Source organism: Pan paniscus, chromosome 21 (genome assembly GCF_029289425.2).
Source record: "Pan paniscus chromosome 21, NHGRI_mPanPan1-v2.0_pri, whole genome shotgun sequence".
Classification (NCBI taxonomy): domain Eukaryota; kingdom Metazoa; phylum Chordata; class Mammalia; order Primates; family Hominidae; genus Pan; species Pan paniscus.
This window is the reverse complement of record NC_073270.2, coordinates 59,904,888-59,926,872: the sequence shown is the minus strand read 5'-3', so window position 1 is coordinate 59,926,872 and position 21,985 is coordinate 59,904,888. Positions and strand designations below refer to the sequence as shown.

The 21,985-nt window shown below is 43.8% G+C and overlaps 1 protein-coding gene across 3 annotated transcripts; it reads left to right on the top strand.

The window, feature by feature from the left end:
* Positions 1 to 210: 210 nt before the first annotated feature.
* CYP24A1 (cytochrome P450 family 24 subfamily A member 1) lies at positions 211 to 20,808 on the top strand. Of its 3 annotated transcripts, XM_055104799.2 has the most exons (12): positions 211 to 878; positions 1,103 to 1,293; positions 2,533 to 2,626; positions 4,509 to 4,605; positions 8,411 to 8,502; positions 9,678 to 9,789; positions 11,380 to 11,525; positions 15,120 to 15,286; positions 16,079 to 16,157; positions 16,657 to 16,854; positions 16,951 to 17,071; positions 19,297 to 20,808. In XM_055104799.2, the coding sequence occupies exons 1-11, from the start codon at positions 621 to 623 to the stop codon at positions 17,059 to 17,061; spliced, it is 1,545 nt and encodes a 514-aa protein (XP_054960774.1). In that variant the 5' UTR covers positions 211 to 620; the 3' UTR covers positions 17,062 to 17,071; positions 19,297 to 20,808. The 3 variants fall into 3 exon arrangements, with proteins under 3 accessions (XP_054960774.1, XP_063457088.1, XP_054960775.1); XM_063601018.1 differs by lacking the exon at positions 16,657 to 16,854; XM_055104800.2 differs by lacking the exon at positions 16,657 to 16,854 and having other exon boundaries at positions 16,951 to 20,808.
* The last annotated feature ends 1,177 nt before the right edge of the window (positions 20,809 to 21,985 follow it).

Sequence of the window (21,985 nt, the reverse complement as noted above, 5' to 3'; positions counted from 1 at the left end):
CCCGCGCCCAGCGAACATAGCCCCGGTCACCCGAGGCCCGGACGCCCTCGCTCACCTCGCTGACTCCATCCTCCTTCCACCCCCCTCCCCTGGGTCCCGCGTCCCTCGGAGTCTGGCCAGCCGGGGGCCACTCCGCCCTCCTCTGCGTGCTCATTGGCCACCCAGGGCATGCTCTGTCTCCATAAATGCATGGTCCCTGGGCATAGGAACATGGAGAGGGACGGGAGGAAACGCAGCGCCAGCAGCATCTCATCTACCCTCCTTGACACCTCCTCCCCGTGGCTCCAGCCAGACCCTAGAGGTCAGCCTTGCGGACCAACAGGAGGACTCCCAGCTTTCCCTTTTCAAGAGGTCCCCAGACACCGGCCACCCTCTTCCAGCCCCTGCGGCCAGTGCAAGGAGGCACCAATGCTCTGAGGCTGTCGCGTGGTGCAGCGTCGAGCATCCTCGCCGAGGTCCTTTCTGCTGCCTGTCCCGCCTCACCCCGCTCCATCACACCAGCTGGCCCTCTTTGCTTCCTTTTCCCAGAATCGTTAAGCCCCGACTCCCACTAGCACCTCGTACCAACCTCGCCCCACCCCATCCTCCTGCCTTCCCGCGCTCCGGTGTCCCCCGCTGCCATGAGCTCCCCCATCAGCAAGAGCCGCTCGCTTGCCGCCTTCCTGCAGCAGCTGCGCAGTCCGAGGCAGCCCCCGAGACTGGTGACATCTACGGCGTACACGTCCCCTCAGCCGCGAGAGGTGCCAGTCTGCCCGCTGACAACTGGTGGCGAGACTCAGAACGCGGCTGCCCTGCCGGGCCCCACCAGGTGGCCACTGCTGGGCAGCCTGCTGCAGATTCTCTGGAAAGGGGGGCTCAAGAAACAGCACGACACCCTGGTAAACACCTTTTCGCGCCCGACTCTCTTTCTCCTCCCTCCTCCGCCCTCCCAGTGGCGCTCCAAACCCTCCCCGACGTGCGCGCCTCGGGCGCACGGTGCGCTTCGGCGTCTGGGCAGCGAGGGTCCCCGGTCCCCGAGGAGGAAGGAGGCGGGAGGAGGGAAAGCGCTTCGGGCACGGCGGAGGATGCGCGCTGACACCGCGCTGTGCCCGGCCGGCTGCAGGTGGAGTACCACAAGAAGTATGGCAAGATTTTCCGCATGAAGTTGGGTTCCTTTGAGTCGGTGCACCTGGGCTCGCCATGCCTGCTGGAAGCGCTGTACCGCACCGAGAGCGCCTACCCGCAGCGGCTGGAGATCAAACCGTGGAAGGCCTATCGCGACTACCGCGAAGAAGGCTACGGGCTGCTGATCCTGTGAGTCCAATCCGAGGGACCTGGGCATGCGGCCAGACCTGATGAGCCTGACGGCGCCTGGAAATTGTGAAGAGGCGGAGTTAGAGTTCCCTGGGGTTGGAAGCTTCTTATGTAGGGCGGATACCAAAGCCCCTCTCCCGTGCCATTGCAACCCTGAGCTCTTGTACAGATTAGAGTCGGTCCACGGAAAAGCCGTGCTGTGCACCCGGCACCTGCGTTCTCTCTGGCAACAGGGAAGGGCCACACCCTCCCATCAAAGAAACGCCAAAACAGGGTTGTACAAACTGTGGTGTTCAGACTCCTGGGCAGGATGAGGTTCTGAAGTCAGCGTACCAGGCAAACATCTTATACAAACAAAATTATCCCTTAAAACTCCCTGAAACACCTTGTAAGCTCAAAAGCCAGGAGTTAGCCTCTTTGGCTTTTTACAGTGACATTTTCTGCAGAGGACTGGGGGACATGCCTTATTTCTACTTGTAAAGGTGGAATAAGGAGGGATATCAAAGTTGTGTTTTAGGTCGATAAATGCTACGATGGGATGTGATTCTTCTGCTTTTTAGTTGTTAGCATTTAACAAGTTAGCACCTTTATTTACCCCCAAACTGTAATGCCTAATAGTTATATTTTCCAGGATATAATGACTGGAATTAAAAACCCTATTAATTCGCGGTGCTTCACAGGCTGTATGGTCTGCTATGGGGCAGGTGCCTACAAGTGCACAATCGCAAAAGGCTTTTTATTACTCCAGTGACTCTCTGGCTGTATGTTATTATTTGGAGGCGATGGCAAAATTCTAAATCTGAGATATTTTGTAAATATGAAGCCCACACCAATGAGTTGAAAGAAGACAAGATTCTTCCCTCAAACAGATCTGAGTTGCTGGTGATGGGGTGTTCACATGCCCCCTTTTACCGCTAGGAATTGTCCCCAGGCCTCCCAGCCCCACTCCCTGCAAGGACAGCTCAAAATCCCTGAGCCCAAATTATCTGGACTTCAACTTTCTGGTGCAATCTTTGACTAGGAGGAAAGGTGCTTTTTCATCCTATTGTCAAACTATTGTCAAAAGATGATCACTATTTTATCCCAAATATTCTGATGCTAATATTCTCTGGCTATTTCTTGGCATGATTCTCGGTGTTTGTTTGATTTTATGGTTCCTGAAGTTGCAGCTGGAGGTATTTCTGCATCTCCTTCTTTTCTTTTCAATGTGCTCTAAATGTATTCCTGCTTCTCTCACAGGGAAGGGGAAGACTGGCAGCGGGTCCGGAGTGCCTTTCAAAAGAAACTAATGAAACCAGGGGAAGTGATGAAGCTGGACAACAAAATCAATGAGGTCTGTAGGCTGGGGCCAGCTTTCCTGGGGCTCGTGGGGACATAGGGATATTGGTGGAGCTTCAAGTCACAGCTACAAAGTACAAAGGAAAAAAGAATGCAATTCGGGTGATTCAAAGTGGGGGTCTTCTCTTTCTCTCCCTTCCTTCCCACAGCCTCCTCCCCACCAAACCCTTATTTCTCCCTCCTCCACCCTCTTTTAAAGTCATATCACAATGAGGGAGCAATGGAGAGTGTGGACTTTGGTATTCTACAGCCCTGGATTTGAACCCCGGCTTTCCACTCCCTGGCTATGAGACCTGGCTATAGACCACTTACCTTCCCTAAGCCTCGGTTTCCCCATCTACAAAATGGGAGTAACAGTTCCCACCCCACGGGTTTGCTGTGAGAATTAAATGAGATAACCTTGTAAAGTTCTTAAGTAGTGATATTTGAGCTGGGTTTTGCAGGAGGAGTCTGAAAGCAGAGAAGGTGGGGGAAGGCATTAAGGCAGACAGAGTAGCCTTCTGAAAACAGGGAGGCATGAAATGACATGGTGTGTTCAGAGAATCGGTCATTTAGTGTAGCTGATGTGAGGCTTTCTCTGAAATGATACTGGATAGGTCTTAACAATATTTTTGTATTATACTAAGGTATTTGGACATTATCCCTTAGCCAGCACAGAGTCAAAGGGAATTTTAAGCATAAAGTAATCTCTTTTTACTTCTGTTCACTTTGGATGTTTATTTTGAACTGGATGCGTCCCCAGATGGGATCATATAGGTGAAGGATTGCAAACTCAGAAGCTTCCAGGGGCCACATGACTAATATAAAATAATAAGGCAGACCCAGTAAAAATTTCAGGAAATGTGATAGTGCATGCCCCTCCTAGGAGGGACAGCAGCCCCAGTTCCAGCAAACGAATGCCATGTCAGAATGCAGACCTCATGTCACCAAGTCTCATAATTATTATTTACATTTTTAAACTAGTAGTGGTAAATCCATATGTTCATATGAAACCTCTTGTTTTTTTAATGGTAACAAATTCAAAGAACTTTTAAATGCACTATGCGGGCAAATTAAACATGCAAACTAAATCCACACATGTGGACTTTATGGCCACACCAGCTCATGGCAGGGTCCAGGATGGCAACTTATCAGCTCTGTGTGCATAAGTGAGTGACTTGGCCTCTTTAAGCCTCAGCTTTCTCATCTATTACATGGGAAATGAGTAACGACAGTACTTACTACTACTTGGTTGTCAGAGGATCAACCAATACACTTCGTACAGTGTTTGGTACCATATGGACCTCATTAAATGTGAGGCATCAGTTATTGAAAACTCTGGTTTATGAAACTGGCATCCAAAGGTCTTATGTGACTATCCCAAGGTCATAGACTACTTAGGGAAGGAGCTGTGTCCAGAATTGGTAGATCTTCTGGTTCCAAGTTCAACATGCTTAACATAACCACCAACCAATAAAGAGACGTTTGCTTGCCCTGATGTGGAAGGGCACACCTCAGGATAGCTGCTGCAACACAGTCTTTGAGATGCTGGGCCAACAGGGACAGTTAGCTGATTCCTTTGTGGCTTATTCCCCCGTTCTGATTAGGAAAAAAAAAAAATGTTTTCCTTTTCTTAAATTGCCAGAATTATTTTTAGATCAAAAGCTGAAACTTAAGCTTCAGGGTGGCTTCAGGAAAAAAATAACCCAGGATGAGGTCGTTAGGGGATAAGGTGGGTTCCCAGGGAGAATATATAATTAGTGTGACTTCAGGATGAATAACATTATGGCCAGTGAACATGCGATGTAGCAAGACCTGAAGTTAGCTCAGTGAGCTTTAAAGTTTTGTTTTCCTTCAACGGCTTTAAAATGTGTCTTTTGCGGTTGTTTTCTTTGAAGGTCTTGGCTGATTTTATGGGCAGAATAGATGAGCTCTGTGATGAAAGAGGCCACATTGAAGACTTGTACAGCGAACTGAACAAATGGTCGTTTGAAAGTAAGTTGTCGTCACAGACTTGCTCACTGATTTTGCAGGTGATTTTGTGGATAAAGCATGGCTCTTTTGACAACTCTTTTGTAAACAGGCATTATTGCTGCCTAGGGAAAGGCCAGAGCAGCCCTTTTAATGCTTCTTTTAGGTGCTTAAGTTATGCCTTGAACTATGGATTGTTAATGAGTCATACAACAAACATTTGTTGAATACTTGCTGTGTGTCTGGCACTGTGCTAGGTACTAGGGATATGACAATGAATGAAATGCATAACCCCCGTACCCTTGGGGAGCTTATATGCTAGACAAGGTGATAGTCAACAAGTAAACACATTTTAAAATATACTTTTCCAACGAGTAAAGGAAAAGAGAAAGGGAGTTAAGAAAGAACATGAAAGGCAGGCACGGTGGCCCATGCCTGTAATCCCAGGACTTTGGGAGGCTGAGGTGGGCAGATCACTTGAGGCCAGCCCAGGAATCTGAGAACAGCTTGGGCAACACAGCAAAACCTTGTCTCTACAAAAAATACAAAAATTAGTCACGGTTGGTGGCGCATGCCTGTAGTCCCATCTACTTGGGAGGCTGAGGTGGGAGGATTGCTTGACCCCGGGACACTGAAGCTGAAGTGAGCCTTGATTGTACCACTGCATTGCAGTCTGGGTGACAGTGTGAGACCCCGTCTCAAGAAAGAGAGAGAGAGAGACAGAGAAAGGAAGGAAGGAAGAAGGGAGGGAGGGAGGGAGGGAGGGAAGGAAGGAGGGAGGGAGGGAGGGAGGGAGGGAGGGAAGGAGGGAAGGAAGGAAGGAGGGAGGGAGGGAAGGAGGGAAGGAAGGAAGGAGGGAGGGAGGGAAGGAAGGAAGGAAGAAGGGAGGGAGGGAGGGAAGGAAGGAAGGAGGGTGGGAGGGAAGGAAGGAAGGAAAAGAAAAAGAAAGGAAAGAAAAAAGAAAAGAAAGAAAGAAGAAAAGAGAGAGAGAGAAAGAAATAACATGAAAGAATGAAAGAGGGGCAAGTCCTTTTTAGTAAGGAGACATTTGAGGTAAGTCCTAAAGGAAGGGAAGGAGCAAATCATGAGGGTACCTGTGGAGGATTGTTCCAGGCAGCAGAGAAGGAAGTGCAAATGCCAGGAGGTGGAAGCATGAGCGCCGAGTTTGACGAACTTCAAGCTGCTGGTGTGAGTGGATCACGATGAACAAGCCAGGAGGAAGGGGAGCCTGTGAAAGGAGATGAGGTCAAAAAGAAGGCAGGTGTCCAACAGGGCACAGCTCATAGGTCCTGGCAAGACTTTACCTCTCATCTGACTCAGATGGGGCAAGTAAGGGAGGGAGGACATGACCGCTTTCTTCAAAGATTACTCTGGAAATAAAGGGCAGAGCTCACTGCCCATGGGAGTGCAGGAGGAGAGCAGGCAGCTGTGATCAGGTGGGACAGCACCTGGCTGAGGACATTCAGGGCTGTGGGAGAATCTGAGAGGGCCACCTAAGCCGGACATGGCCAGGGGTCTCTTCACAGAGATGGTACCCCTCAGCTAAGTCCTGATGGTTGAGTAGGAGTTCACCAGGTGAAAAGGGAGGAAGGAGAGTGTCCCTGCAGAAGAAGTGCAGAATGACAAGCATATCCTGTAACAGAGGCTGGAAGAGGGCGAGCAGCCAGCTCATAGAGGGCTGTATGAGCGGGAGTTTGAATTTTAGCCTGTAAGTAACCGGGAGCTGTGGGAATGTATTCAGCAGCAGTGTGATATGGGCAGATTTGCTGGGAGGATCACTGTGGCTGCTGATGGGAGGGATAGAAGGAAAACCTATAACACTTCCATAAATTCAAGGTCAGAAATTGCCATAAATAGATAAATATAAGTAACTTTTTTTTAATTACTTATTTGAGACAGACTCTCACTCTGCCCCAGGCTGGAGTGCAGTGGCGTGATCTCGGCTCACTGCAACCTCCACCTCCTGGGTTCAAGCGATTCTCCTGCCTCAGCCTCCTGAGCAGCTGGGACTACAGGTGCACACCACCATGACTGGCTGATTTTTGTGTTTTTTAGTACAGATGGGGTTTCACCATGTTGCCCAGGCTGGTCTCGAACTGCTGACCTCAGGTGATCCACTTACCTCGGCCTCCCAAAGTGCTGGTATTGCAGGCGTGCGATACCACGCCTGGCTAACTTTTGTGTTTTTTAAGTAGAGATGGGGTTTTGCCACCGGTTGGTCTCAAACTCCTGACCTCAGATGATGCTCCCACCTCGACCTCTGAGAGTGCTGGGATTACAAGCATGAGCCATTGTGCCCAGCAGAGTAACTAATTATTTTTAAAGTTCATGTACCATCCAGAGCTATCTCACATATTCCCAGTGGTGCACCTGCCAACCACTGTGGAACACAAATACGGGGAAACCTTGAAAGGCTGGGAAGAAATAAGTAGAGTTTGGAAAACATGGAGGTAGTTGGAAAAGCTGTGAGTGGGTGCTGACTAAGCTAATTGACTCTCACTCCTCAGGTTTATGATTTTAGGCCATTTGTTTACCTTTTTAATGCTAGTTTCCTACTTTATAAGTCAAGAGCCAATTATCCACCACTAAAAAGGTGGTTGCAGTAATCCTGTATAATTTTTTTTTTCCAGACTGTGTCACTCAGGCTAGGGTGCAGTGGCCAGTGGTACGATCTCGGCCCACTGCAACCTCGGCCTCCTGGGCCCAAGAGATCTTCCCACCTCAGCCTCCAGAGTAGCTGGAACTACAGGCACATGTAGCCATGCCTGAATAATTTTTTTATTTTTATTTTTTTGTAGAGACAGCGTTTTGCCATGTTGCCCAGGCTGTTCTCGAACTCCTGGGCTCAAGCAGTCTGCCTGCCCGAGCCTCCTGAAGTGTTGGGATTACAGGTGTGAACCACCACGCTCGGCCCTGTGTCCTTTTTTAAAAAAAAAAGGTTCCAAGAGATAATTTTTAGGACAATGGGGAACATTTTAAAATGGGACACAGTAGAGTTTTTATGGAATGGTCGCTAAGGTTCTTAGGGATGTTAATGACATTGTGGTTATGTTGGAGAATGCTTTATTCTTAGGACATTACTGCTAAAGTATTTAACGGTGAAGTGTCCTGAGAGCTCAAAATTATTTTCAGGTGCTTCAGCACACACAACCACATATACACTTGTATGCATACATACACACAAAGAGAAAGAAATGGCAGCAAGATGTTGATGAGTTCGGGGGATTCAGGTATTCATTTTACCATTCCTTCAACTTTTCTCTAGGTAAAAAGTTTTGAAATGAAGAGTTGAGAATTTTATTTGTAAAAAGGTTCCTTCTAAATAAAATGATGAAATGGAAGAAAAAAAAACCCTATATGAAGTGCTAGCCCAGTACCTGGTGTGTAATGGGTGTTTAGAACATAATTATTCCCTTCCCTTCTCTTCCTCTGGTGAATGGCTTCCAATTCATTATGTCAGGAGATAGAATCCAATAAGTGACTCTAAAAACACAGCTGGGTTAGAGGCATAGGGCAGACCCGACCCTGCAGCACCTTTGCTAGGGCCCCTGGATCTCCTGTGTGACTTACATGACTCAGGACAGTGGATCTCTGATCATGACATTCTAAGGTGATGAGTCACTGGACCCAGAGATAATTTCTAGAAAAAGAAAGTGATGGTGTCCCCTTTCAGACTCTGCTTTTCCTCAATATTCTTGGACTGTTGCCTTTTCTCAGAAAATCCCACACTTTTAAGAGGCGTAGAATTGAGTCTTTAATAACCAGATAAACATAGACTCCAACTCCAGCATTGCTGTTTGTGTAAAGTGATGATTATTTTAAATGACAGGTATCTGCCTCGTGTTGTATGAGAAGAGATTTGGGCTTCTCCAGAAGAATGCAGGGGATGAAGCTGTGAACTTCATCATGGCCATCAAAACAGTAAGCAGCCTCTTTAAGAAAGCAGTTTTCTTGATTGATGTTTTACAGATCGATTTTTACAGAACTTCACAGTGATTCCCAAAAAATGGCATACACACATATTTTATTTCAACAGTTAAGTGTTCATTTTAATGTGCATTATATATTTTAGTATATTTATGTGCATATATGCGGCTGTCTCCAACTTTTTGGCACCAGGGACCAGTTTCGTGGAAGACAATTTTTCCATGGACAGGGCAGGGTGGTGGGGCAGGGGAGGGAGGATCATTTAAGTGCATTACGTTTACTGTGCACTTTATTTCTGTTATTATTATATACTCACCATAATGTAGAATCAGTGGGAGCCCTGAGCTTGTTTTCGTGCAACATGAAAGTCCCATCTGGGGGTGATGGGAGACAGTGACAGATCATCAGGCATTAGATTCTCATAAGGAGTGTGGAACATAGATTCCTCGCATAGGCAATTCACAATAGGGTTCACACTCCTGTAAGAATCTAATGCAGCCATTGATCTGAGAGGAGGCAGAGCTCAGGTGGTAACACCTGCTGGCCCGCTGATCACCTCCTGCTGCGCGGCCCCGTTCCTAACAGGCCACTGACCAGTACTGGTTCATGGCCTGGGGGTTGGGGACCCCTGGATATATGCACGTAACATAAAGAAGCACATTAAATCCATTATTTCTTTGTTTAGGCAAGGCTAAAATAGCTATTTTAATTAAAGATCAGTTGATTAAAAACACTTTTTAAAAAGAGCCCAAAATTTTTCAGATTTTATCTTTTTGAATAGTTTGGGTGGCGTGTGGATAGGATAAACGCTGTGAAATTGGTTTGGAAATCACTGAAGTTTGGAAATTATTAGAAATTGAAGTGAATATGAAAGTTATAGTTTTTCCTCTTTTTTTTTTTTTTTACAATTAGGTCATAAGATTACAATTTTTATCAAACACATCCAGTGGAAAATCATCCCCCACATTACCTTCAATATTGAAAGGAGGTGGAGGTGGGGTACGGGCATTGCTCCCAGGACCGGTGCAGAGAGAGCCGGGGGTGTCCTTGTAATTCCAGCCTTTTAAAAAGTGCAGGGTGCTGCGGTTTAGAATGTTCCTCTTCCAGAACGAACATTGTCTTTGAGAGAAGGAGAATTCAGAATAAAAAGGCATTTGCATTTCTCTCAGATGATGAGCACGTTTGGGAGGATGATGGTCACTCCAGTCGAGCTGCACAAGAGCCTCAACACCAAGGTCTGGCAGGACCACACTCTGGCCTGGGACACCATTTTCAAATCAGGTAAAGGGCCGCCCTTCACAACCAGCCAGAACCAGCCCAGCACCCCCGTGTCTGGAGCTTCAGAGAGGAGGTCTGGAGTGATCTGAGCCTCATCACCACATTTAGGTTTTGCAAACACAGGTGTTATTGGGGATTGCCCCAGCATACACAAATTCTAAGTAACAAGCTTTCTGTAGTCTTCTTTGGGAATTAAGAGTGGTTAAAAGTAAAATCTGGCCAGGTGCAGTGGCTCACCCCTGTAATCCTAGCACTTTGGGTGGCCCAGGCGAGCAGATCACTTGAGGCCAGGAGTTTGAGATCAGCCCAGTCAACACGGTGAAACCCAGTCTCTACTACAAATACAAAAATTAGCTGGGCGTGGTGGTGGGCACCTGTAATCCCAGCTACTCAGGAGGCTGAGGCAGGAGAATTGCTTGAACCTGGGAGGCGGAGGTTGCAGTGAGCCAAGACTGAGCCACTGCACTCCATCTTGGGAGGCAGAGTGAGACTCCATCTCAAAATAAAAAAGTAAAATTTATAGAGTCAGGGACTCCTGAGTTCAAGTTCAGCTCTGTCACTGGTTGTGGTGGCTTGGCCAAATGTGCAATCACCTTTTCATCCTCAGTTGCCTTGTCTCTAAAATGGACTAATAATTAATAATAATAATAATAAGAGAACCTACCTCAATGTAACTGTTTCTGGGTCTACTACAGATTACAGTTAACATAAAAACCTGGCATATCACAGTATCTCCGTGGACTAGATCTATTTCTGCCACATGACGAAGGGGAATATTTGATGCTAGGCATTGTTCACTTATACATTTAGTTAATCCTCACAACACACCTATAAGGTAGGTCCTTTTATTAGCCCTGAGAGGGGTACCTGAGACACATAGAAGTTAGCCAACGTTCCCAAGATTGCATGCTAGGTGATGGCAAAGCCAAGGTTTGAAGCCAGACAAAGAGCTTCCAGGACTCGAACTCTAACTGCTGTGCCATATGTGATCAGCATGATTATTACCATATAATGAGCCTGGTGGTTGTTTGCTTAATAGTGAGGGAGGTACACGCCTAGATTTTATGTTATAAATATTAGAAATTTTTACCATTATTGTCAACATGGATGGACACTCTACTTGTGCGTATGTATGTGGGGTATGTGTGCTTAGTAATATCTGGATCCAAGTTGGATTCTGAAAGTGAACCCAAATCCTACCTTCTTTTACACTTTTTTCTCCCAAGATCTAAACTCTTACTACTCAAAACTATGACCTGCAGCCCAGTGGCATCAGCATCACCTAGAAGCTTATTAGGAATGCAGAGTTCCAGGCCTACCCAAGCCCTGATTCAGATTCTGCATTTTGAGAAGATGCCTAGGTGACTCCTATCCACATTAAAGTTTGAGAAGCCTTGCTCATGTCGGTATTGAAAAATCCTTGCCGACTTGACAAGAAGGCAATAATATAATTAGTGTGTGTAGCAAATTGTCAGTGTTCCTGAAAAGACTATTTAGATATTGCAAGAAGGAGTTTGGACTGAGGTTTTCTTTTGTGATTTTCCTCATCCCAATTTTCAGCTGACTTCCTCTCTTTCTTCTCTGCTCTAATAGTCAAAGCTTGTATCGACAACCGGTTAGAGAAGTATTCTCAGCAGCCTAGTGCAGATTTCCTTTGTGACATTTATCACCAGAATCGGCTTTCAAAGAAAGAATTGTATGCTGCTGTCACAGAGCTCCAGCTGGCTGCGGTGGAAACGGTAAGGGTGGGCTGGATTTGAGTTTGCTAAATGAACGGTCTGTACAATTTTTAGATGACAGATTTTAAATAGTAATTCATCTCATTCATTTCACTGGGATTCACTAGCACCAACTCCACAAAAATGAAAAGTCTCATACTAGATGCCACGGTGCCTCCGCGCACGGCCTCATACTGGACGCCACGGTGCCTCCGCGCACGGCCTCATACTAGACGCCACGGTGCCTCCATGCACGGGCTTCTGTGCTTAAACTCTGGGTAGGAGGAGACTTCATGTGCCCCAGTGACAAAAAGCCAGAGTAGGATGTGATGAGTGCCATGATGTCCATGCAAACTGCTACGGGAGTTCAGGAGCAGTAAAGTTCCCTGCCCTGGCAAGATACAGAATCCGGATTTTTCAAAATTGGAAGTATTTTGTTCAGTTGCACATGTTACCCCAAAGTGCCTAACTGTGGCTGTTACTTACTGTAAAAAAAAAAAAAAAAAAAAAAAGGCATACTCTCTTTCAAGCCAATAATATTTTTATCTGCTTAGAATTGTAAACAAAGTCCCAAAGAGTCTGGGACAAGTGGATTTCAACTGAAGCGAAACGGCCCATTGTAAAGACCAAAATTCTGTCTCTGATGTGGCCGATACTCCCTAGGAGATAGCAGATACTAAGTGAGACCAACCCCAAACAAATCCTGCCATAGGCATTCAGGTAGGTTTAATCGACTTGGATACTAGTTCGAGCTGTGATGGGAGTGGCGCACGCTAACCTCCTCCTAAGTCCAACATTTCATGCACCTTAAAGTCTCTAAGCAAAATGTAAAGCAGTTGTTTATTTTCCACGTGCTTCCCCTTCTGTGCTGTTTCTTGCCTAGAGTAAAGGTAGGGTTTTCTCTATCAGGAGATAGCGAGGTTCTCATTTCTCCTCTTGCTCCACGAGGCTGTTGAAAGTGGGAATCCATCCTTGCTCACTTTCCTGTTGAACTGCTTACCCTGGGTGGCTCCTTCCAGTGATCAAAGTACAGTGTCACCCATTATTCTTTTATTTTTTCAACTGGAACGTGACCTCTCTGAGGGCAATGGCTTAGAGTTGTCCACTGCTGTGTTTCCAGGACATAGAACAGTACTTGGCATCTAGTAGCGGCTAATAGATACTTGTTGAATAAATGAAGGAATTCAGGAACTATTGAGTGCCTACTGTATACCTGGGACTGTTCCAGGTTCTTGAGAGACCACCATGAACCAGAGACAAGGGTTCCCACTCTCATGGAACTTGTATGCAAGTGGGGAAGACAGACAGTAGCCATGTAAACAAACAAATGTGGTCACTTTAGATAGTGATGTGGATTGTGGAGGATGCCATCAGGATGGTGTAATATAGAGAGATGGAGATGATTAAAGGGGAGCCCTCTCTGAGAAAGCAGTACTGGAGCTGACTCTGGAATAATGAGAAGAGCCAGCCATAGAAAGACCTCGTGGAAGAACACTGCAGGTAGAGGAAACGGCCCATGCAAAGGCCCTGGGGCAGAAAGAGGGATGGAGCTACAGAACTAGTAAATGTGGTCAGAGCTGAGACTGGAGAATTGGATGGGCCATGTTAGCCAGAGCCTTGTGAGCCCAGCCTGGGTAAGGCATTAGATTTGATTGCACCTGTGATGGGAAGCTCTTGCAGCATTTTAAGCAAGGGAATCACCTGATCATTTATGTTTTTAAAAGTGGGCTCTGGCTGGTGGATGGAGAATAGACTTAGCCAAGAGAGTGGGTGCAGCAGGCCAGTCAATGAGCTCGGTCTGTTCCATGGAGGTCAATCAAGGATAGTTTGTGCCCCTGAGGTTTTCCAGGCCACTTCCCCTCAAATCAGCTGCTGCAGCTTAGCCCCTGCAGTTTTCCCTACAGGCTCAGACTGTCTTACGTGGCTTTGGTAAAAGCTACAGTCATCTGCCTTTTGGAAACTCTATTTGGTACTTGCGGTGAGGGACTCACTGATATGGTTAAATCTGTTTCTTTTTTTGGTCCTGGCTATTCTGAAAGTCACATTTGGAAAATCAGAACCATTTGAAAGTGTATCTAATTTGATGGCTACACCCTCTTCCTGTTTTGTAAATTAGACTCTTATAATAATGGCATCTACAGTTTATTTGCAGCCGAGGCTGCCAGTCCTCTGACATGAAGAAGACTGCCTTGGAGGCATCTTCTTCCAAAAATAATAAAATAACCATCATCTCTGAATGGTCTTGCACTTGGTGCTCATTTGTGTGAGTGGCACATGGCACTTAGCAACAGCGTCTTCATGTCTGCGGAGGTGGACACAATGATCATTTTCAGGAAATATTTGGCTTAAATTAGCGAAGTACGGCCTAAAAAATAAATACATATGACTACTAGTGGTGAATATTATGTAGCTTAAAGCTACATTGGCTGTTTCCACCAATATTTTTTCTCTAGTCATTGCCTGTGCAGAGGAAATAAAAGATGCCACTTAAAAGGGTGTGGGCCTTTGTCAGAAACTGTAGCTGGAGTACTCAACTCAATGTTTGAATTTCTTATTTTTGGTGTTGGCACCCTCGTATGAGGGCTGTTTACATGTGGTTGTAACCCTGAGTGTAGGTAGTGCCTGTTTATTTTTGTGGTGACTTTTTAGGGTGTGGCCAAAGGAACTTTTAAATTTCAGAAATGCCATTTATTGTCCATTTCCACTATAACATTCTCTTAAAGCCTCTCATTAGCAACACCCTGAGGATCACCATCCCTCTCTGTTTACTCCATTTTTATATGAATGTTTTCTATATCAAGCAACTTTTAATTAAATGTTTATTTTGAGATCATTGTAGATTCACATTCAGTTCTAAGAAAAAATAGAAAGGGATCCCTTGCATCCGTTACCCAGTTTTCCACTAATAGTAATGTCCTGTCTAACGAGGAAACGTCACAATCTGAAAATTGGCATTGATTTAACCCACTAATATTCTCATTTCACCAATTTTACATGTACTCATTTGTGTTCGAACAATTATTGTGTCAAACTGTATTTTAGGTCAGGCACAGTTGGCTCATTCTTGTAATCCCAGCACTTTGGGAGGCCAAGGCAGGCAGATCACCTGAGGTCAAGAGTCTAAGACCAGCCTAGCCAACATGGTGAAACCCCATCTCTACTAAAAATACAAAAATTAGCCAGGCATGGTGGTGGACGCCTGTAGTCCCAGCTACTCAGGAGGCTGAGGCAGGAGAATCACTTGAACCCAGGAGGTGGAGGTTGCAGTGAGCCGAGATAGTGCCACTGCACTCCAGTCTGAGCGACAGAGTGAGACTCCATCTCAAAAAAAAAAAAAAAAACTGTATTTAAATGTTCTAAAGCAGCTGATTAAAGGATTATACTTTGATTCCCTCAGTAAATAATTTAAAATATATCCTTAATTGATATGTTTTATGAAATAAGTCTGCTTTTTTATATATTGGATTTGTCTAAAGGCATAGCTATAAGGACGCGTGAAAGAGCTTCACTGATACATTTGCAGAATCAGGTGGTGGGCATCACCTTTTTTTCAGCTAATAGTGGTTTAATGCAGTTATTTACAAAAACTCAAGTTTATGTCCATTTGGCTTGCAGACAGCAAACAGTCTAATGTGGATTCTCTACAATTTATCCCGTAATCCCCAAGTGCAACAAAAGCTTCTTAAGGAAATTCAAAGTGTATTACCTGAGAATCAGGTGCCACGGGCAGAAGATTTGAGGAATATGCCGTATTTAAAAGCCTGTCTGAAAGAATCTATGAGGTAAGAGCCTATCTCTGAGCCAATATAAATGTGTTAGAACACTGTTCTCGTAAACACAAAACAAGTGGTCCCCTACTCATGGGCGGCTTCCCCTAGCTAATTAGAAACAATTATCACACTGCAAAAAAATCTTTGGAGCCATATTTCTTTTCTGGCACTCATTTCCTAAATCATTTGGGCAAATTCTATTAAATCTTGGAAAGTCAGTGCCCTCCCCTTTAATTCAATAATCTTGCTACTCTAATGAACGCTGTAAGCACTAATTAAGATAGGGGCATGATTGAAGGTTATGAGATGGAAGCTCACAAAAGAGCTATATTATTATATAATAGGACATAGAGAAAGCTTTGCTTTTGAGCCTCTGGTATAAAACATTTTTTGGAAATTCCTTTTACATCCTTTTGGGAAAACAAAACTCACAACATTTTAGGATTAGAAGGATACTGTCAACTTTGTGAAGAGTAGATTGGAGAAACATAGAACAAACATCACGCTTCAAGGGCTAGCACGGAAACATACACATTTTAGTCTGGAATGAAGGGGGAAAACCAACGTTAACAGTTTACTAAACAGCCTTGCACTGGGGTTTTAACTAACTCAAGAAGATGAGAGGAACAAGAGATACAATTATTGAGAAGAAAAAAACAACTTCTTTAGGAAGATCTGTGATCATGCTGCCTCTTTGAGTATGCACTTGGGCAGCATTTATTTAATCCAATCTGCGTTCCCATTGACACTTCAGAGAGAACTTAGACTGTGCTCACCTTTACATCTTTGATTTTATCTTTTCAGGCTTACGCCGAGTATACCATTTACAACTCGGACTCTTGACAAGGCAACAGTTCTGGGTGAATATGCTTTACCCAAAGGAGTAAGTAGAATTTGTATATTCTACACCTTACAAAACCTTGGAATATACACTTTGCAAATATTCACCAGATCTCCCTAGACTTTGTAGTGGAAAATATTCATTTTGGGAATACAGAGATGGTAGAGAATAGTTGACATGTTGCATAGTATAGAATTAGAATTCACGGCTATGGAGACGGAGACCTGGATTCAGTTTCACCTTTATCTGTGTTGTCTTGAGTGAGTTACATAATCTCTGTGAGCCTCAACTTCGTCTGTAAAAGGGGTTTAATAACAGAATCTGCTGCACAGGGTTGCTGTGAGTATGGTGCACAGTTTTAAAGCCCTTTACCTACTTATTACCTGGCACATTTTAAGCACTCAGCGCATGTTGGCAATCATCATTATTATAAATTTGTGGATTTGACTTTTGATTTGTAAGGTGACAACTTGTGTCAATTTTGCCATTCAAAGGTCTCTTCTGGTTATTTTAAATACTATGTGTCTCTGCATGTTTTTAGACAGTGCTCATGCTAAATACCCAGGTGTTGGGATCCAGTGAAGACAATTTTGAAGATTCAAGTCAGTTTAGACCTGAACGTTGGCTTCAGGAGAAGGAAAAAATTAATCCTTTTGCGCATCTTCCATTTGGCATTGGAAAAAGAATGTGCATTGGTCGCCGATTAGCAGAGCTTCAACTGCATTTGGCTCTTTGTTGGGTAAAACCTTTACCGGTTTCTGCAATTATGTTCTGTGCTATTTCACAAGGCAGAAGAGAGGGGTAATATCTGTTTTTGTGTGCGTGTGCATTACAGATTGTCCGCAAATATGACATCCAGGCCACAGACAATGAGCCTGTTGAGATGCTACACTCAGGCACCCTGGTGCCCAGCCGGGAGCTCCCCATCGCGTTTTGCCAGCGATAATACGCCTCAGGTGAGCATCTAGGCGGTTCATTATCCTCTGCAAGGTAGTGCGAATGACAAGGGATGAGCTTTGCTGGGAAGTCAGCCAGACTGGGGTTTGAATCCCAGCTCACCTCTAACTTGCTGGGTGACCTTGAGCAGTTCCCTAAACTCTCTACTTCCTTTTTTTTTTTTTCATTTGTAAAATGATGACCCAAAGAGAGTGTATCACAAAAATTTAATATGAATACCAAGTAGTTATTCCTGAGCCTGGCATCAATTAAATGTTCAGTAAATGCTAGCAGCTGTTCATGGTTTTTGCATGTGAATAGTAAGGGTTGGCAAACTTTTTCCGTAAAGGGCCAGTTGGCAAATATTTTAGGTTTTGTGGACCATACAGTCTTTGTCACATCCTCTTAATACTACCTTGGAACATGAAAGCAGCCACAGGCAATTTGTAAACTAATGAGTGAGCTGATGTCCTAGCTTTCTATTGCTGCCACCGCAAATTACTAAAACTTAGTGAGTTACGCGACACACATCTATTATCTTACAGTTCTATAGATCAGAAGTCTGATGAGGCTCTTCCAGGCTAAAATTATCGTGTTGTCAGGAGGTTCTAGAGGAGGCTCTATTCTCTTGCTAGTTTGGGTTGTTGGCAGAATTTAGTTCTTCATGGTTACAGGACTGAAGTCTTTATTTTTTTGCTGCTGTCAGCTGAAGGCGATCCTCAACTTTGAGAGATTTCCCATATTCCTTGGCTCATGAAACCTTCCCCAACTGAAAGCCAGTAACAATGGTTGGTTGAGTCCCTCTCATGCTTTGAATCTCTCTTTCTTCTTACATTGCTTCTGTCTGACAAGATATTATCCAGGATCATGTCTCCCATCTCAAAGTTCATAAATTTAATTTCATCTGGAAAGCACTTTTTTTCATATAAGGTAGTATATTCACGTGTTCCAGGGATTAGGGCATTCACATTTCAAGAGGGCTGTTATTCTGCCTACAAAGTCTGTGTTCTGATAAATTTTATAAAAAACAAGCAGTGGACTGTATTTAGCCCTAGGGTCTAGGTTTGTGTTATGCAACCACATGTAATATAAATGCATATATTTATCAGCCTGTATTGAACACCATAGAATATTTTTTCTGCAGTATGCCATTCAATATTTTTTCTGACAATAGAGGAGTTCTCATGTTCCCTCCACAACTTTTGCCATGTCCATATACCAACCAGGTGCTATTTATTTCAATACTACTGAGTTATTTCCTTTAAATTAACATAAGCCAAATAGTATATGTTGGCCTCATCCTGAGTAATAATTTCCTTAATGAAATTAAGAGTTAGTAAGTCTAGTTATGTTCTCCTAATAGACATTAAAATGAATTCAAAACTATTGAAGTGATCAAAAGTTAGCCTAAGAAGGCCCTAATTTTTTTTTTTTTTTTTTTTTTTTTTTTTTTTTTTTTGAGACAGTGTCTCACACTGTCACCTGGGCTGGAGTGCAATGGTGCAATCTCAGCTCACTGCAACCTCCGCCTCCTGGGTTCATGCGATTCTTCTGCCTCAGCCTCCCGAGTAGCTGGGATTACAGGCAGGTGCACACCACCACACCCAGCTAATTTTTTGTATTTTTAGTAGAGATGGGGTTTCATTATGTTGGCCAGACTGGTCTTGAACTCCTGACCTCGTGATCCACCCGCTTCGGCCTCCCAAAGTGCTGGGATTGCAAGTGTGAGCCACCACCCCCGGTGGTGGAAATAAGACATTTGTAACATATGGCTTTATAGACTGACATGTCGGTGTTTAAACCCAGATTCTATCATTGTGTTCTTTTAGCAGCACCTCCTAGGATTTTCCTAGAAAAAAATGCTGTTTGCCAATGGCAAGTTAAGGAGCATTTGCTTATTGGTAGATTATTTAGAGAAACATGCAATTACAGATAAAATTTCTGAAGAAGGCCCAAATGAATACATTATTATTCCTCCACCAAGTGTCTGATGCTATTATGAAATTTGTCAAATTCTGAGCATCCCAACCAACAGAACTGAATCAAGTAGGGTAAGGAAAGTATTCTAGCTGAACTGTGACACCCTAGCCTTCAGCAAAGAGCATGCATGTTTATCACAGTAAGCCACACCTTTGGCATGAGCCCATGGCAATTTAAGTTTTAGCATTTTTTCTTTGGCTAATAATTTGTCTTGTTTAAATACACTTCTTTGATATACAATTAGGGTATACCTTTTTTTTTTCAGATTTTTTTTTTTTTTTTTACCAAGACCAAAACAGCCATTTCAACTTTTCTGCAAGAATGGTGCTTATGGCTTCTACATTACCGGAAAGCAAACTTCAAACACCGCACCATACAACAGCTTATAAAGAATATTTAGGCCCAGGTGTTGATACTTTTTCTTCTGCAAAATTGTTCCAGAAGCTGTACTGTCTTTCTAGATGGTGGTATTTGCTAACATCATATCCAACTCAGGGAAGCGGACTGAGTGCTGGGATCCAAGGCATTCTACAGGGTTCACTGCTGGTTTACACTTCACCTGTGTCAGCACCATCTTCAGGTGCTTAGAATGGCCTGGGAGCCTGTTCTGTCTTGCATCTTCCATGACATGAAAGGGAGGCTGGCACTTGGCAGTCAGGTAGAGGTTACAAACCGTTTCAGGCCCTGCCTACCACATTCACTGTTTGAATCTTTAATTCCCAAGAATAAGTTTACATTTCACAATGAAAGACCTACAACAGCTAAATTTTCTGGGGCTGGGAGTAATACTGACAATCCATTTACTGTAGCTCTGCTTCATGTACTACTTAGGAAAATGTCCCTGCTTAATAATGTAAGCCAAGCTAAATGATGGTTAAAGTTATCAGGCCTCCCATGAAATTGCGTTCTTCCTGCATTGAAATAAAAACATTATTAGGAAACTAGAGAACACCTCTATTTTTAAAAGGACTTTAACGAAGTCAAACATCTTATAAGACTAGTGATTCACTGGGGCATTATTTTGTTAGAGGACCTTAAAATTGTTTATTTTTTAAATGTGATTCCTTTATGGCATTAGGGTAAAGATGAAGCAATAATTTTTAAATTGTGTATGTGCATATGAAGCACAGACATGCATGTGTGTGTGTGTCTGTGTGTGTGTCCGTGTATGTGTGTGTGGGTTCTAATGGTAATTTGCCTCAGTCATTTTTTTAATATTTGCAGTACTTGATTTAGGATCTGTGGTGCAGGGCAATGTTTCAAAGTTTAGTCACAGCTTAAAAACATTCAGTGTGACTTTAATATTATAAAATGATTTCCCATGCCATAATTTTTCTGTCTATTAAATGGGACAAGTGTAAAGCATGCAAAACTTAGAGATCTGTTATATAACATTTGTTTTGTGATTTGAACTCCTAGGAAAAATATGATTTCATAAATGTAAAATGCACAGAAATGCATGCAATACTTATAAGACTTAAAAATTGTGTTTACAGATGGTTTATTTGTTAATATTTTTACTACTGCTTTTCCTAAATGCATACTGTATATAATTCTGTGTATTTGATAAATATTTCTTCCTACATTATATTTTTAGAATATTTCAGAAATATACGTTTATGTCTTTATATTGTAATAAATATGTACATATCTAGGTATATGCTTTCTCTCTGCTGTGAAATTATTTTTAGAATTATAAATTCACATGTCTTGTCAGATTTCATCTGTATACCTTCAAATTCTCTGAAAGTAAAAATAAAAGTTTTTAAATATTTGAGTGACTTCCCCTCTTTATTGCCTTTGTTACAACAAAATAAAAACAAATTCAAACTTTATTTTACTAGTAGAAAATTTTCTCATATGGCCTACAAGCCCTATATCACAAAATTTACCCTTAGATAAATCTAGACTTTAATAGCAGTTTTACTGAAAGTTTATTCTTGTAATTGCAAAATAACTTTCCATTTTGTTGCTGCTTAAATATTTCCCAAGTCCAGTTACTTCTATCTCTACCCCCTTTCCAATCACACAATCAGTCACACACTGGTTGTGTGATTGAAAGGGGGGTAGAACAGCCTGGGAGCCTGTTCTCTCTTGCATCTTTCATGACATGAAAGGGAGGCTGGCACTTGGCACTCAGGTAGAGGTTACGAACCATTTCAGCCCCTGCCTACCACATTCACTGTTTGAATATTTAATTCCCAAGAATAAGTTTACATTTCACAATGAAAGACCTACAACAGCCAAATTTTCCGTGGCTGGGAGCAATACTGACAATCTCTTGCCTGGACCACTAATATCTCTAGCCTCTGCAGGAGCTCCCAGCTGATCTCAATCCTCTCTTGCTTCCTTCCCCTCTGTTCTTTGCACACTTGCCTTACTGGTCTTTTCAAACCCAAACCTGATCATGCCTCATCCTGCCTCTGGGGCTTCCCATTGCTCTTACGTAAAGATCCGATTCTGCAATCCACACTTCCAAGCCCTATCAACTGAGGTCCCACTGATCCCCCCAGGCCTCAGCCCACATCATCCACCCCCAGAGGCCTCTGGAACCAGGCCACAGTGGCTTCTGCCAGTTTCTGCTGTTCCTTAAATGCTAGCAAGAGGGTTCTTCCCACCGTCTCCCTCCCGGCATGCTCTTTCTCTGCCTGTTCTTCTCCTACGCACCATCTACGTCCACCCAGCTTTCATTTCCTGAAGGAAATCTTCCTTGATGACTTAGATCCCACAGGGGCTGTCCCCAGCACCGGGATTCATTAGGGTTGTGATTCCCAAGGAGACCTGTGCGACTGTGGGGACAGCAGGATGAGGAAGGGAAAGAAGCCAAACAAGCGTGTGGTTTTGAGTGAAGTTCCAGCCTCAGCCTGATCTCTGGGAGCTCTGGAGTGTACATTGCAGCTCAGTTTGTTCTCCTTGTGCCCAGGGAGCAGGGCTTCCACACTCCTTCAGTTCAG